General features: G+C 39.5%; 1 protein-coding gene and 1 non-coding gene across 3 annotated transcripts in view; both read right to left on the reverse strand.

The window, feature by feature from the left end:
* Positions 1-17,344, reverse strand: part of EML6 (EMAP like 6) — a 272,017-nt gene that overhangs the window by 111,533 nt on the left and 143,140 nt on the right. For both annotated transcript variants that reach the window (XR_009210040.1, XM_032176630.2), the window contains exons 10-14: positions 16,517-16,773; positions 12,881-13,093; positions 7,056-7,223; positions 3,169-3,275; positions 155-273 (exon numbers count right to left, since the gene is read on the reverse strand). Coding sequence is in view for 1 of the 2 variants with exons in the window: in XM_032176630.2 (XP_032032521.1) it covers positions 155-273; positions 3,169-3,275; positions 7,056-7,223; positions 12,881-13,093; positions 16,517-16,773 (864 nt within the window). In the remaining variant the exon portion in view is untranslated. The remainder of the gene's footprint in view (positions 1-154; positions 274-3,168; positions 3,276-7,055; positions 7,224-12,880; positions 13,094-16,516; positions 16,774-17,344) is intronic.
* LOC116484359 (U7 small nuclear RNA) lies at positions 16,385-16,446 on the reverse strand. The gene has a single exon (XR_004252533.1). It is a non-coding gene; the product is annotated as a U7 small nuclear RNA (small nuclear RNA).

Consider the following 17,344-nt stretch of genomic DNA (forward strand, 5'->3'; position numbering starts at 1 on the left):
AGCAACCACAGGTACAAGTGCACGTTGCAGAGAAGAGCTAGCCAAGAGGAGGACGATACTGAGGGGAGGGGATCCCTTAAGCCTGGTGCTAAGGTTGGTGACAGCCAGGCAGAGACAGAGGAACACGCACGGGCGCCCATGACAGGCCACCCACCCGTGTATGAACTGGAGTTTCAAGCTGTCCTCAGGAGCCTTTTCTCGTTTGAGGAAGGGCACTACGTGGTTTTTCTCTTTACTTTGTTGCTTTAGCTGAGGTAGATCTTCTTTGTAAACCTTAAAGTACAACAGAAACATCTGGGTGAGATGCCTTTCATCAGGTTCCAAAAATATCAGTATCTTGACATTCTTGTAAAATCTTTAATTGCTTCAATAATATGTCTTTGAAAACTTAAGACATGAAAATGAATATTACTTTTTCCTAACGAACAAAATTAATATGAACTATTTTTTAAATAATTGGGATTTTAAGATAATCTTTCTTGATTTGTTACTATTTTCTTAACGCCTAGAAAATATATTAGTAAATTTTAAAGGAAATTAAGTATCAGTAAAATATAAAAAAAAAAGTTTGCTTTATTTCTTCTAAGGCCAGAAATCTCTTACTGATTCTGACATTTGAAAAATGTGGACCTCATGAGTCATGACAATTTTCTCCTGAAATCCCTCTTTGGAATCACATTCCCTTCACAGCTTCATGCATCTTAACAGATCCAAGATATAGGGTAAAGATCAATCTTGTTCTAACTTGGGACCTAAAACGTGCTGATTGTACCATTTAAATGCACATAAAAACTCATCTTTGTTTACTGTGTATTTATACTTTACTATCAAGAAATGTCCATTTAACAGGTGGAGAATCAAATCCAAGAAATGTCCATTTAACAGGTGGAGAATCAAATCGAATCTAGCAATAATTTCTCATCTTCATCAAGTTTTTAATCAAACTCTTCTAAAAATCATAAAATACAAGGTCCTTGTTTAGGATTTGATCAAAAATCATTTGTAAAAGGTCAGAAGAACTCTCACCACTGTTTTGTCTACTACAGATGCAATTAACCAAGCTTCTAGAATCTAAAGATAATTATCATCTTATTTCATGACGCTTTCATCAGCTCACCAACTATTTACTTTAGAGCAATGAATTCTAGTCTTGATATTTCTATTGTTTAAACAGGTCTCATAACCTCTGTGGGCCTCAAATTCTCATCTGTAAAATTGAGTTTAAAAATCCCTGTTAAGGAATCACTCAGGAATATGGTGAATGTAAATCAAATATCGGTGAAAGCATTGGAAAGTGAAATGTCAGGGAGAATATACAGGTTGAGTATTCCTTATTTGAAATGTTTCGGATCAGAAATGTTTCGGATTCAGATTTTTTCAGATCTTGGAATATTTGCATTATACTTACTGGTTGAGCATTCCAAATCCAAAACCAAAATACAAAATGCTCCAATGCACATTTCCTTTGAGCATCATACCGGTACTTACAAAGTTTTGGATTTTGGAGAATTCAGATTTTCACATTAAGGATATTCAAACTGTTTGAGTCGTAGGCATAAATTTTAAGTCTACCTTATCATTCTTTTATTTATTTTTCTTAGAGACAGGGTCTTGCTCTGTTGCCCAGACTGGAGTACAGTGGCATGTAGCCCTCAAACTCCTGGGCTTAGACAATCCTCCCACCTCAGCTTCCTGAGTAGCCGGGACTATAGGCACACGCCCAGCATTTTTTTTTTTTTTTTTTTTTTTTTGTAGATACAGAGACCATGTTAACTACGCTGGTCTCAAGCTCCTGGCCTCAAGTGATGCTCCCACCTCGTCCTCCCAAAGCATCCGGATTACGGGAATGAGTCACTGTGCCTAGTCCCTTTTCATTCTTCTACTAGCATCATTTTATTAAACAAACACTTCCCAATTAAAGATTTCTTTTCCTAAATTTTGTATTGTGTTTAAATTTTATTGTCTCCTGATACCAGAGTATAATATTGTTTAGTGTTTGCATAATATTTCCACATTAATAATTTCTTTTCGGGCAAGATCGACTACGTTCAGGGTTGTATGGCCACAGACAATAATCTCTTTTCAAGTCCTTTTTAGTAGTCATATTGCGTAATACAATGTGTCAATGCACAGTCAAGATGATTTCATCATGGGGCTGATGCAAACCACTAGACTGCCTTGGTATGAACACAATTTTTCAAACCCTGAATCAATGAGTGATGATTATGGGCTGAAAAATATTCCAATTTAGTGCTTATACAGAGGCAAACCAAGTAGTGCACAGAATGTGCACTCTGGAGAGAAGCCTAGGTAAGCATTGTTATCCTAATACTACAAGCAAAGTGGACATGGGCAAGTTACTTAACTTCTTTCAATACATGGTAGCTGCCATAGGCCTATATCCTAAATCTCTATTGGCAACACTGACAGTTGATGTATCTGAAATTTGAAGTCTTATTCATTCCACATTCATGTACAGAATCTGCTTCACATATCTTTGTTAAGTGACAAGGAAGAAAAAGAGAACCCCTATGGTTATTGCTGTAACAAGGTGTTCAGATTCCTCTGAGGGATTGCTTTAACACTCACTGTTTAGTGCTAAAATGATATGTCAACTTCCAAAAAATTGAAGTCAGCTGATCAGCATTCCTACTAGAGGTAATTTCTGACTGGAGAGATTAATACACATTTTATTTGAGCTTTAAGTAGATACTTTGATTAAATGGATAATGGTTGTAGTAAGTTAATAGAAAAACCGGGCTAACAAGCTCAAATGCAAACCAGCATGCCTCAAGGGTATCCATCCTTGTAAAGAAAACACATGCTTTCATAATCTGCTAAGAAAGTGAAAAAAGACCTATGGCTTACTTGCACATTTTTCTTCAAAAAAAATATTTTAAAGTTTTAGGTGCTAGGGAGGCAAAAAGCCCAAATACTAGGGGTTCAGTTTTGAAACTTTTCAATTACTTTCCGCTGAAATAAATTTTAATGGTGTGACTGGGTAAACACTTTGGTTTTAACCTACACTTAAAGGCACAAAGTAGACTATTTTTCTTGTTTTTGCCTTAATTCTCCTTGTCTATGTGCCAGTCATTTTTAGTGCTATGTCCAAATCCAGTAAGATCCCCTTCTGGGGTTACAAATGTTCATTGCTCCCTGCTTACTGACCTGGCGATCATAATTGATTTGAGTTTCTTGCTCTATATCAGAGTCCAATTCGGGCACATCAGATAAATCTGAATCAGATTCTTCACTGTAGGAATCAGCTCCACCTTCTGCAGAGATACAACCCATAAGAAACAAGCAAAAATTCTGAGACTCTGAGGAGCTGAAATTATCTAAACTATTTTTCCTTTTATCCTAGCAAAGTAAATAAAAACTATACCATAGTTTTCATTTAATATAAATTGTTAAAACATCTTTCTTTCATCTTTTGGTTTACTTCAGCCCACCCTTCACTCCTTTCAGGAACATTAACAGACTAGGCCAACTTCCTTCCCCACACCACCCACCAGGCAGACTGAACTCATTTACACTTTTTTTGAGACAGGGTCTGTCTCCCAGGCTGGAGTGCAGTGGCATAATCTCAGCTCACTACAACATCCTCCTCCGGGGCTCAAGCAATCCTCCGACCTCAGCCTCCTGGTAGCTGGGACTACAGAGATGCATACCACCAAGCCCAGTTAGTTTTTAAATTTTATTTGTAGGGACAGGGTTTCACCACATTGCATAGGTTGGTCATTTACACATTTCTATTAGACAGCAGATACCTGGGTTTTAAGCTTTGTTTTGCAAAATGGGCAGGTTTTAAAAAGGGAAAGGCTGGGGCAAAAAAAAATCCAACCATTTACTTCAATACAGATCCTCTTTAGCCTTTTAACCATGCCCACCAAGTGTTGGTAACTGTCATGGCCCAAACCACCACAGAACTCTTGTCGACATTTATTCAAATAATTTTTCATTTTATCACCTGGTCATCCCTGCTGACATCAGAGTGGATATAAATGAAAAGACTACATACATGTCCACTGATTGGAACACATAGGCCCCAACCGTCAACCATTCCTTGAGTCCCATTCTGAAGGCCACTTCCATTTCAAAGGTTACCCTGTCCCCCTGCAGCCTGACTGATTTGGCTTATTTTCTTTCCTAGGCTTGGGAATTTTTCTGCCGTTATTTCCTTGAACATGTTTTCTGCCCATTTCTCTCCCTTCTCTTTTTGGCATGCTGGTAACACATAAGTTGTTGGACCACCATAAGTCTCTAAGCTATCTTTACTCTTTTTCTTTTTGTTTCTCAGATTGGATGGTTTCCAGTAATCTGTCTTTAAATTCACTGTTCCTTTCTTCTGCTTAATCTAGTCTGCTGTTGAACCTCTCTATTGAATTTTTCAGTTCAGTGGCAGTACTCTTCAGAGAAAGTTTTTTTTTTTTTTTGAGATAGAGTCATGTTCTGCCACCCAGGCTGGAGTGCAGTGGCACAATCTTGGCTCACTGCAACCTTCACCTCCTGGTTCAAGCAATTCTCCTGCCTCAGCCTCCCCTGTAGCTGGGATTACAGACGTGCTCTACCACGCCTGGCTAATTTTTGTATTTTTAGTAGAGACAGGGCGTTTCACCATGTTGGCCAGGCTGGTGTTCAAACTCCTGACCTCAAGTGATCCACCCGCCTTAGCCTCCCAAAGTGCTGGGATTACAGTCATGAGACAACGTGCTCAGCCCATCCTCAGAGAAAGTATTTTAAAAGTACCAAAATTCATTGAGTACTTTTAAAAAACACCTTCTATCTCTAAAGTTCTCAATTTGTTCTAATATCGCTCTCTTGACCTCAGTGAGGGTATTTATGACTATTATTTTGAATTCCCTGTTGGGTAAATCACATATCTCTACTTAACTGGGGTTGCTTTCTGGAGATGTCTTGTTCGTTTATCTGGAATTTCATTTCTTCATTGTCACTGACACTGTGTGTTGGTTTCTGTGCATTAGATTAAAAAAAAAAAAAAACCCTCCCTATCTTGTCAGACTGGCCTTGTATAGGAGAAGGATCTCACCAATCTGACTGGCCGATGATTTTAAGGTGCCTCTCAAATCTCTGTGTTTGTCCAGACTATTGTCTGTCTTGGTGGCCCCTAGAGCTTAAGATGTGCCATGTCCTGTTGGTACCACAAGACTGTAAAGGGGGGAAGACATCAGACTGTTTTGATGTAGGTAGAAGGGTTGGAGGGTGGGCTATGTGTTTCAATTCCTTCTATCTTCACAGTGAAGCTGAGCACAGTCATTTACCGCTCACTTTTTCTGCACTAAGCCAGGTATAGAATCTGTGACAAATGCCTGTACTCACATTTAGGCTGTAACCTCTGATCCTGGGGAGATAACTCCTGAAGTGGGCCCATTGTACCTCTACCTCTTCATTTTCTGTGGTTTAAGTCCACTCACGAATGTGAAGCCCCATCAATTTCCAGAGCTAGTTCATTAAGGAGACAGGTGGGAGCTATAGAAAGTGTGGCACTTGGTGTATGACCAAACTTTTTCCAGGAAGTATGGGTAGGCTTAGATTTATCACTGGGGTGAGCCAGAGCAAAGGCTCATGAAGTGCTGAGCTCTGGCTGCTGGAAGGCTATTATATGTTTGCCCTGTTAGCTCCTTGATGGAAGTCATTTGACGGCAGGCCATCAAGTAGCATTGGAAGTGTGTGCTGTAAGCCCCTTTTGGAGAAAAAAACGGGAGCTGCACATTCCCAACTTTTTTCTGCACTGCTCCAAGGGGATGTAGCTCCTGTAAGTGTTTATAAACCCATTTAAGACCACATCTTTGTTCTGTGATGTAGGAAGACTAGAATATTCCTAGTCCCTTCTGCTCCCAGAGCAAAGAGGTTTAGGATGGAGTCCTCTGGAAGGTAGCTGTAAAAGTTGGGCATTCAACACATGGCATAAACCCCATCTGGGGAGAAATGAGGAGCTGCATTCTTAGAGCACCTTCTCGTCACCACTCCTAAGAGAAGAAGCCACTGGAAGTGCCTACAAGTCCATATAAAACTACCACCTTTATCTATGGTCTAGACAGACATTCACATACTTTGCCCCCTCTGTTCCCAGAAGTGGGAGGTTTAGGATGCATTTCCTTGAGTGGAGGCTATAAAAGTTGGGGAGCTCAACGTGTGGACAAACTCCTTCCAGAGGATATTATTACATCTGGTGTTACTGCTGGGATGAGTCATGGGAGGAGGCTCAGAGGTCTGTTTCTTAGGCTGCCAGCTGGGCTAATGTGTGTCTGCCCCTCTAAATCCCTGTTGCATATTTGTTAGAAACTAGGCTGCCAAGTAGCCTCCGGAAATGTGTCATAAGCCCCTTCTAGGTAGAAACTGGGCTGCATTTTTTAAGCCCTTTCTCAGAACTGCTCCAGGGAATGAAGCCTCTGGAAGGCTCGAGCACTTGTATCAAACTGAGTCTTCTTTCCCATGGTCTGGAGACTCCCAAATGTCTAATGCCCTCTACTCCCAGAGTTGGTGAATTAAGAGCCAGTCCATGGGGAACTAGAGTTAGAGCACTATGTGTGAGGTCCAAACCCTTCTCTCCACAGGGAGAGGCTGGGTGGTGGGAATTCCTGTCCTGATTTCAGGAAGCAGTGCTCAGGGTAGGGTTCCCGCCAGAGTGTGCCTCAGTTTTTCCTACCTACCCAATGTGGATGTTTTCTCAGTTGCCTGGCGGGTAGGAGTTTCTCAACTTGGATGCCTTTCTCTCAGAGAGAACGGACCTGCGAATCAACGTGTATTTGGTGTCCGTGAGGGAGCGTCAGGAGCTTCCTATTCTGACATTGCAGATGTCATGTTGCTGACGTCCTGCTCAACTTGCATTTGGTATAGCAACTTCCTTTGAAGAAAATTATCCAACTCACCCATATTAATCTTTAAAGTTTTTTCTTATCTTAAAATTTTAAGATTACAGCAATCAATTTTCCAAAATCGCTTAAACCCTTTACCTACAGAACACGTTAGACCATTCTTTGAAACGCCTATTGAAAAATAAAATGATGTTAAGAAATTATTGCTGGGTTTACCTTGGGGTGCAGTTTCCAGCATGCCATTGCTGACACCTTCTGGAATAAACCTCCACTGGAAAACTGAGTGATCAGCCCCTCCTGTGCTCAACACCCACTGAAAGTCATGGGACCAGCGGACGTTTGTGACATGTGCAGAATGGCCCACATACTTTCTAAATTTGGCTCCTGAAAGAATATTTTTTGAGAGGATTAGTTATGAAAAAAGAAGAGTTCATTAGTTTAAAACAACCCCCCTCCTGTTCATGGTGAGGAGTAAAATCTTTAAATATATCTGAAAATGATGTTCCGTATTACATACTGTAACAAATAACCAAATGCTTCAAAAGATATCTCAATTATTCCAGTATGCAGTAAGCTAAAAATAGGTCTTAAAATTTAAGCCCTGTGGCTAAAGACACATCTGAACCTGTTCCAAATAATGCCTACTGCTTCACTGATTCTGAAAATAAATTATAGACAATGAATATCTTACACATTCTTATTTAAATGCAAGATAAGACAGACAATCCTGTGCAACAGGGAAACAGAAAACAATTCTATGGAAATAAAATTATTGTTTGGAGTCACGTAGAGTTTGGAGAATCATTTTTTCCTCCTTAAATTGGTTGCTTTACTCAGTGAACACTAACCCCAGGTAGTGAGTGCAACAGAAAAAGCTACTTGAAGCGATATCTGTGGTTGAACTACAGCAGCAAAGCCTTCAGCATATGCTCAGTACACAGCAGCATCAAGGCACTTGAGTAATAAGCACAGTCCATCTTACATGGAGGCCTAGAACCCCAAAGTCCATGGGAGATTTGAGGAGGTCAAATACCCCAACCTCTCTTCAAAAACATTTCTATTTCTTACAGTTTCTCTAAATGAAATCCCTTTTATTAGGGTTGGGGGAGGCCATCTGTTCAACTATCACGTTTAAATTTCAAATGTCCACTGGAGAGGCAATGATTTGTAAGAAGGTGAAAATTACTGCTACATGTCATGCTCATACAGTTTTTGAGAGCATGCTCTGACCAGATAAGCCCCATTATATCAGGGGCTCTGAGAAAAATTAGGGGAATTCTGCTGCAGAAGGGAAAGGAAGCACTGGGTCTCAAAAGCAAACTTGCCTACTTCAAAGAGTTACCTAAATCAGTTTCGTAATGAAGTCAAACTGGCTCCAACTAAGGTCAGTTGGAAATGTTGGCTTATGATTGAGTAATTGGGGAGCAGGGTATGCTCTTCCCATCTCTCTCTAGATCTTAAAGTGTTGGCCTCTTCTTTGCTTCCTTGACCTTTATACCTTCCTCACAGATCAATTAGCCTATCTCTTTGTATAGGTTTAAAAATATGTCCACAAATTCTCTGATACAAAATGAATAGAATATGGCAAAAGTGAAGGTGACATCTAAGAGGAGGTTATAAAAGGTACTGCAGATTCTTCCTTGCTGTCTTTCTTGGATCTCTATATACCACGTCATAAGCACACTGGAGCAATCTATGGAGAGGCTCACATAGCAGGAACTGAGGCCTCCTGCCAAGAGCCACATGAGTGAGCCATCTTGGAAGAAGTGAATCCTCTGGCCTCAGTCTAGCCTTCACATGACTGTAACCTCAAGAGAGACCCTGAACTAGAATCACCCAGCTAAGCTTCTTGGGAATCCTTGACTCCCAGAAACCATGATATAATAAATGTTTGTGCATTTACACTTTTAAGTTTGGAGAATAATTTGTTATGCAGCAATAGATAATTAATACAGCCTTTGTAAGCTGGAACTAGAACCTGCAAAAGCATCAGTGTCATTAATACTTAGGCCTTATCTCTCTGACCTTTTCTTTCTGCCCTATCTCCCCCCTCACTCACTCTGCTCTGGGTACACTGGTCTCTTTGCTATTCCCCAAACATGCTAGGCATTCTCTGCTTCTAGGCCTTTGCTGTTTCCTCTGTCTGAAGTGCTCTCTCCCTAGATATCTGAACGGCTGGATCCTTCATTCTCCTTCAGGTTCTAAGTCAAATGAAACCACAATAGCAAGCCCCTCTTTGACCAACTTATTTAGAACACTGCACTGCCCAACTCCAGCATTCTTTGCTCCCACTGTTTACTTTACTTTTCTTCACAGCACTTCTCACAATCAGATATGTTTATATTTTCCTGTATATTAACTATGGACCTTCAGTAAAACAAAAGCTCCATGAGGGCAGGGATTTGTGCTTGTTTTCATCACTGGCCTATCTTCATCCCCTAGAACAGCATTTAACAAACACTTCTTGAATAAATGAAGGCCACACCTGTCTCTGAAAAGGCTTTCCTTGGGACACTGAATGACTCCACCAGACCTCCCTTTGTCCTCTGCACCACAGGAGGCCTCAGGCCTCAGCCCTCATCTCTTCTCTATCAACCTCCTCCCCCATGGCTTTAAAGTGCTGTCAATGTGACTGCAAGTGCTCATCTCCAGCCCGGAAGTCTCCCTGGAGCACTGACAGCTCTGTGCCATGTCCACCTGGATGCCCAATACGGGCCCCTAACTTACAACAAGGAAAACAGACCGAGACATTCCCCTTCCCCTTATGTGCACTCCCAGAGACAAACATCTTTTTTCTCATTTTCCCAGCTCTGTAAATGCAGCCACTACTCACCTCACTGCTCAAGTCCCAAACTTAGAAGTCATCCTTGATTACTTTCTTCTCCTCTATTCTCATATCCAATCCATCTGTAAGACTATCAGCTCTGCCTTGAAACTGTTTCCTAAGCCCAACCACCTCCCTGTATCTCTTCCCAATATCTTTGTCCAAGCCACATCATCTCTTACCTGGACTCCTGCAATAACTTCTCTACTTGAAACCTCCCTTTTCCTAACCATTCCACAAAATATCAAAACAGTCTTAAAAACTTAGATTGATCACATCACTCCATGTAAAACCATCCATTGTTTTTCATTGCACTTAGAAGACAACTCTGATTTCTAGTAGTGGCCAGGGGGCCCTTTACGACACAGCTCTGTCACCCTCTCATGCAATGTCACGGTACACAACTCTTCCCCTCATGCACTAAGTTCTAGCCACACTGGCCTTCCTGTCCCTGCACTGCATCAAGCTTATCCATGACATATGGAAGGCCAGCACCGGCCCCTCCAAGACCTAAGATCCAAGATTTCCACAACTCAAGTGTTAATATTCAGGACACTCATCATGGGAGGTGGCTGTTCAAGCTGTCCATAAGCCATGTGTCATAAAATGTACAACACAAGCCCATTTTCTATGAGGACGTGGATACTTTTGTGGGTTGCTGAGGTGTAACGCAAAGGAGGAACGGAACGGGTGCACCAGGTGGAACATGGAGGGCCTCTGAGTCTCCCGTTGGAGTAGGGGTGAGTACCAAGGCTATTAGGACATGGCAAATGTCATTGAGCAAGGCCTTGGATTTTACCTCATTTCAGTGTCTGTGTGGCGATGGTCAAACAGGATATAGTCTAAGTGGCATCAGGGAAAGCTGTCAGTATTGATCCTAATTATTTTAAGATGTGAAAACTGTCAAAATGAGAAAAACAAATTGGTTTGGCTATGTAAACATACTACAGTAGCAGTCATTTTCATTAACTGCAGAACACTTTTGTTTAATTACTGTGCAACTGAATATTATACACACTTAATTGCAAACATGTCAAATTAACTTGGTTGTGAGTTTTTAAAAATCACAATGGAAAACAATAATGTTTGCTCATTTCCCACAACTGCTTGTGGTCATCAGCACCTGCTCATATCTGGCTGTTTACAGGTTCAAAACGTACGGGGAATACTTGTAGCTTGTCACCTAAATTACAGACAGACACATTCCACCAACTGCTAGTATTCCCATCAACAATTCCCACTCTTTTATTCACTTCCCCACCAGTAGTTTTGGCACAAAAAGGACACAAAAGCCTGAATGTCTCAGAGGCAAATTATAAGATGTGTAAGTCATGTGTCATGAAAAGTAGAACACAAGTCCATTTGCTATGAGGACATGGATATTTTTGTGGGTTGCTGAGGTGGGTTTTGCTACTCTCACCATACTGTCATCTGGCTGCCCATCTCTCCTCATTCATGCAGATGCCCTCTGTATGCCATTATCCAAAGAGCTGTTTTTGATGTAACGGTGACTCATTTTGACAGCACTACTCACCCTCTGTAATACAGTTTGCATATGTGTCCCTGCTCAAACCTCATGTTGAATTGTAATCTCCAGAATTAGAGGGGTGGCCTGGTAGAAGGTAACTGGATTATGGGGGTGAATTTCTCATGAGTGGGTTAGCATCATTCTCTTGGTGCTGTCCTAAAAGTGAACAAATTTTCATGAGATCTGCTTGTTCAAAAGTGTAGGAACCCTGCTTTAGCTCTCTCTTGCTCCTGCTCTGGCCATGTGACATGCCTTCTCCCCCTCACCTTCTGCCATGATTGTAAGTTTCCTGAGCACCACCCCCCCACCCAGATGCCAAGCAAACGCCAGCATCATGCTTCCTGTGTAGCCTACAAAACCGTGAGTCAATTAAACCTCTATTCTTTATAAATTACCAAGCCTCAGGTACTTCTTTACAGCAATGTAAGAACAGACTAACACACGCTTTCTGTTCTAATAATAGATCCACATTTCCATTGCTATTTTCCAGACCCAAGCACACCTTAGAAGACTTGGGATGTATATCAATTATCATTGAGTTATGTTTATTCCCAAGTTCTGACACTGGAGACCAGTAGTGTTGCCACCGACCCCAATGTTGTTTCTTCTCAATTCTGAATTCCCAGGTACTTTCTTGGAGGCCTAACTTACCCCCTGCAAGTATACTACTCAATCTAACAAGATATGCCCTATGGCCTATTACTCAAAGGGCTCTTGTGGGGAAAAAGAAGAGTATGAATTGGGCATGTTGAGGTAATTCTGTGCCTTGCACGTTTTAAATGGATGGTCATTTTGTGATGTTTCAGTGATGGTGTCTTGTTATGCATTTTATGTTCCATTTGTACCATAATCGTCACTGCTTCAAAACTGCCAGTTAGCTGAAAATGACTTTCTGATTGCATTTTTCAATCCTTTTCCTTGCTTAGTCTAAAAATTGTTCAAGTGAAAGAGTTTTCAGGCAGTAGCATGTCCCTGTTGATTACTTTTCTAAGATCAGATTTTCAGGCACAGTTGAGGAGTCTCAGAAGAGCCTAAATATGGGCTTTGCCTAAACTTGCAAAGGAAGAAGAGGTCATTACATGGTTAATTCATCACCTTCTACAACGCTTGAGTGTGCCACATAACTGAAGTCAAACAATTTTAACAAAACAAAACAACAAAACCTGAGGGCAAAGAGGGTTGTTTTGAATCAAACTTCTTTCAAAAATTTCACCAGTTATGTAAATCTAGTTTGCAAAATTACTGCTATGATGAGAGGTCCATGAACTATTATCACAACCATGATCAGATTTTAATTATGTCTGAAAGGATTTCCTTTGCTTTTCCATGTATAAGCACAATAGCTCTGAATCATAAAAGAATTTTAGTGACAACATTTTAACGGACTATATGTAAACTATGAGTATTTACATAAATATGACTTGTTTGAAATGTGAAAAAAAAGCTTACAAATCACAATATGGTAATAACTCTATTAGCAAATTCTTTCTTAAATTTGCAAAACCACATATCTTAAGATGCCAAAAAGAGAAGACATCAACACATTCTATTTAAAATTGTTGAAGAGTAAATATTAATATACAAGATAAAATAGTGTATTGGAATAGACACCAGGAAGATCAGCCTTAATCATACTGTATACAGTTTAGAGTAAATCTTTATGCAATGAAACACCTCTTTTGGCCTTACCTCTCTTGAGACAAGGAAATTTAAACAATTTAACCAGTCCAAAATCATCTCCAGACACCAGCACTGAGCTGTTGTAATTCGCATCCACTGAGTTGATGTCAGTAACCTCAGTGTATTTGGGCCAAATTCCACTCACTTCAGGGCCTTTCACGCATGTCCAGGAGGCCCAAGGAATCCCTTTAATTTCTTCTTTACTTGTTAAAGGCTTCCCAGCTGAAAATAATCAATATTATTACATGTAAATAAAAAGTTTATTCTAATTTATTCATTTTTTATAAAGATCTGAAACCTTAAGAAAACTTCTGCAAATAAAGAAAACTATGTATTTTAATCTCTTTATCCCATTTGTGATTTTTTTCTTTTTTGCATGGTTTAAAGAAAGCCCACACTCAAAACTCAGACATAAAAAGAAAATGATGAAATATTCAGGTGATGCATCCCTAAATATCCTGACTTGATCACTACACATACTATGAATGTCACAAAATTTCACATGTACCCAATAGACTCATGAATGTATCAAAAAACTTAAAAAGAAAATTATCATACTAAATGTAATGTCTCAAGCTACTAATAATTACTTAATTACCTTGATACACGTGGTATTATGCTTTATATTATTAATGAAATGACTTTTATCATGTATTATCATATTTAGTCACCAACGCTTTGCCAGGTTTTAAAAACTTTGGCTAAGTTCATCCTCAACTTCTATTTTTCATAATTTAAGGAGGCTCAGAAGTGATGTCTTTAAAATTCAGGCTCAGTAGATTAATGAAAAAAAATTAGTGAATATTATTTAAATTTATAAGTATTAGGGACTGAAAATCTACAAGATTATGATGAAATAAAACGTAATTCACTGGGGAAAATAATCCTGACCATTGTGCTGGGTATATTCCCAAATGGGGATGGCCCACTACCCAGTTCCCACCACAGCAGGTCAGGGATGTTCCCCAGAGAGCACACAAAGAATGAAACAAACATACATTTGGGTAAGTGCTTAACCACACACGATTTTAAAATTCAAAATCAAGACAATTAAGCTTATTACCTAATTTCTCTCTCAAAATAAGTATTTTCAAAATAAAGAATTGGTGAGAATAAATGCCCTTATATAATACTGGTGCATTATCAAATTGGCACCTTAAAATTCTAGACTGTAACACAGCATTACATAAAACTTCATTAAAGAGACAACAAAATAAAAACGTTTTTAGTTGGAACACAGTCTTTGACCTAGTGTTCCTGCCTTGGAGAATACAGTCCTAGGAAGCAACTCAGGAGAGAAAATTCTACCAGTACAAGGGCATTTGGAATTCCAACAGCTGGACCAACAAAGAAACTAGAAATAAGCTCAAATACCCAATAATAAGAGAGTGATGAAGTAAATTATGATGCCACCCCTAAACAGGATGGTATTTTGTTATTGCAAATGATAAACATGTGTTTAATATTTTTTCACATAGAAAAATATATAAAGTAATGTCAAGCAAAGAAAACAAAGAAATACATATCTCAGCAATGGTGCACTGAAGAATTTGATAAGGCAGAGTCTTATTTATGACATTTATTTTAGCATTATACAAACTAAATATTAATAAATGAGTATTATGTAAGTCAGATGAATCTCTTATAAAAGTTATGGTGGGGTCACAAAAACAGCATTTAGAAAAACCCAATGGGCACATTTCACCAAAAAACCAATAAGAGATTCCAATTATGAAGAACACAGATCTGGGACTAAAACAATAAAAGTAAATAAGGACTATGATCCTCAAATCTTTGAAGACTTAAACCTTGAAATGTTGTGTTGGAGTTCTAAGCTGATTTCAGAGTTTCTAATACTCCCAGGGCCATTTTTTCTAAAATTTCAAGACTATTCTTTTCTATTCTGGCAGAAACCAGTTTTCCTAATGATAATGTAGCCGACTATCCCTGGGTATCTGTGTCACGACAGGAGTATTATTGCCTGACAAGCTGAAACCCACAGATGATACCTCCAGTTCATTTTCATTCATTTCTAACCCTACTGCAGAACTGTGTGTGCAAGGCACTGACAGAAGCATTATGACTATTTTGCATTATCACCATTTAGTCAACTTTTTAGGTACATATTAATGAACAATGAAATGGGCAAAGAGCAGGAAGAAAGAAGAAATAACAGAAAAAGCAAAAGACTTGGATAATGAACTAAGCAGGTCGTGAACATCCAAATACTCGAAAGTTGGTTCTACAATTGTTTCAGATTTCCCTGCTTTAAAAACCTGTGAAATACTTCGAGCATACAGAAAATTATACAGACTACTATAGTGTACAAGTGTTGCACCACACAGTTTCAACAAATCCTAACATTGTGACTTTATCACAGAATTTTAAAGAAAATGTTTCAGAGTTAAAATCCATTGGACTGTTTTTCTAAATTTATTACTTATTTATTTTGAGATGGAGTCTCGCTTTGTCACACAGGCTGGAGTGCAGTGGTGCTATCTCAGCTTGCTGCAACCTCCACCTCCTGGGTTCAAGCAATTCTGCCACCTTAGCCTCCCAAGTAGCTGGAATTACAGGTGCCCACCACCACGCCTGGCTGATTTTTTTTTATTTTTAGCAGAGATGGGGCTTCACCATATTGGCCAGGTTGATTTTGAACTCCTGACCTCAAGTGATCCACCCGCCTCAGTCTCCAAAAGTGCTAGGACTATAGGCATGAGCCACCATGCCTGGCCTCATTGGGTTATTCTTTCCAAGATCATCTCTGCTTCTCAGCGGTAACTGACACCCTGAATGAGGTGTTTATCATTCCCATGCATTGTTAAAATATTTACTACATATGTATATGGTCATAAATAATACAGAATTTTTTCATGTGCTAAAAGTTTATATAAATGACCATATACTGTATATATCATTCTACAACTTTCTTTTGTCTGCTCAGCATATTTTTGAAATCTATCCATACTGATGCAAGTAGCTCTAGTTTAATGTTTTCAAGTTCTTTCAAGTATTCCGTTATATGACTACCCCACATTTAACTCAACTCTCCTCATGCTGATAAACATTTAGGCACTGTGTCATAAACATCCTTGTGCACACGCCTTGGTGCATGTTCTCACCAGCAGTATGTGTGGTTTCCATTTCCCCTCTTCTCGCCATCAGACTTTTGCCAGTCTAAATAACGTAAAATGGTACTTTACTGTTGTTTTAATTGTCATTTCTCTGATTCCTAGTCTTTTATTGGTCATTTGAGATTTGCCTATTTTTCTAGTGTTTTTTTTCCTTGCTCTTATCCCTAGGCATTCTTTATATATTCTAGATATGTATCTTTCGTCCATTATAACAATGGCAAGAACTGATGCCTAGTCTATGCCTTGTCTTTAAATTTCATTCATGGTTTCCCTTGCTGTGCAGTAATTTTTAGTTTAACATGTTCCAACTCATACCTTTCCTTTGAATGTCTGTTATTTGGGATCTTGTGACAGAAAACATTCCTTGCCCTGAGGTTGGGGGGGCTCTCCGGCAAAAACCAGAAAACCTGCTGTACAAATTCTGTAACAGCCATGACACTTGTCCTGTATTTCCTTCACCTGCTTCAAAATTTTGCTTTCCAGAAACATCCAAGGCCTCCACATGACTTACATGGCATTTTGTAGAACAATCGTTCTCCCGCACCGTCATTAGTTTGTAAGTATTTACTATCCAAGGACCAGTCAATGTGTGTGATGAAACTAAGGGACTTGCTGCATTCTCCAATTTTCTTATACCTCTGGGCAACAGCATAGACATCTACTGGGCCATCATTGGATCCCACTGCAAGGTAAGAACCATCTGGAGAAAATTTCATTTCATGAATGACTTCTTTTCGATCTTTGATGTGAACTACTTCTGTCATATCTCTGTAAGAATAAAAAGCAAAATGATAAGCAGCAATTCTACAAATAGAAAATCCAAGTTTTAAAATGTATGTGTCAGAAAAAGAAGTGTGTTGAAAGAGAACCAAACCTGCAGGAATTAAAGGACTAACTTTTGAGGAAATATATAAAATGGTATTATTTAAAATTTATGGCATTGGCCGGGCGCGGTGGCTTACGCCTGTAATCCCAGCACTTTGGGAGGCCAAGGCGGGCAGATCACGAGGTCAGGAGATTGAGACCATCCTGGCTAACCCGGTGAAACCCCGTCTCTATGAAAAACACAAAAAATTAGCCGGGCATGGTGGCAGGCGCCTGTAGTCCCAGCTACTGAGGAGGCTGAGGCAGGAGAATGGCGTGAACCTGGGAGGCAGAGCTTGCAGTGAGCCAAGATGGCACCATTGCACTCCAGCCTGGTCGACAGAGCAAGACTCCGTCTTAAAATTTACGGCATTTTAGGAGAATAACAAACTGTTTAAATGATATTTTGGGCTTCCAAAGTAAAAACAAAGAATTTAATTAAGTGCATATTTGTGATGAAGAGAAGTGGATTAAC

Source organism: Hylobates moloch, unplaced genomic scaffold (assembly GCF_009828535.3).
Source record: "Hylobates moloch isolate HMO894 unplaced genomic scaffold, HMol_V3 SCAFFOLD_15, whole genome shotgun sequence".
NCBI classification, from domain to species: domain Eukaryota; kingdom Metazoa; phylum Chordata; class Mammalia; order Primates; family Hylobatidae; genus Hylobates; species Hylobates moloch.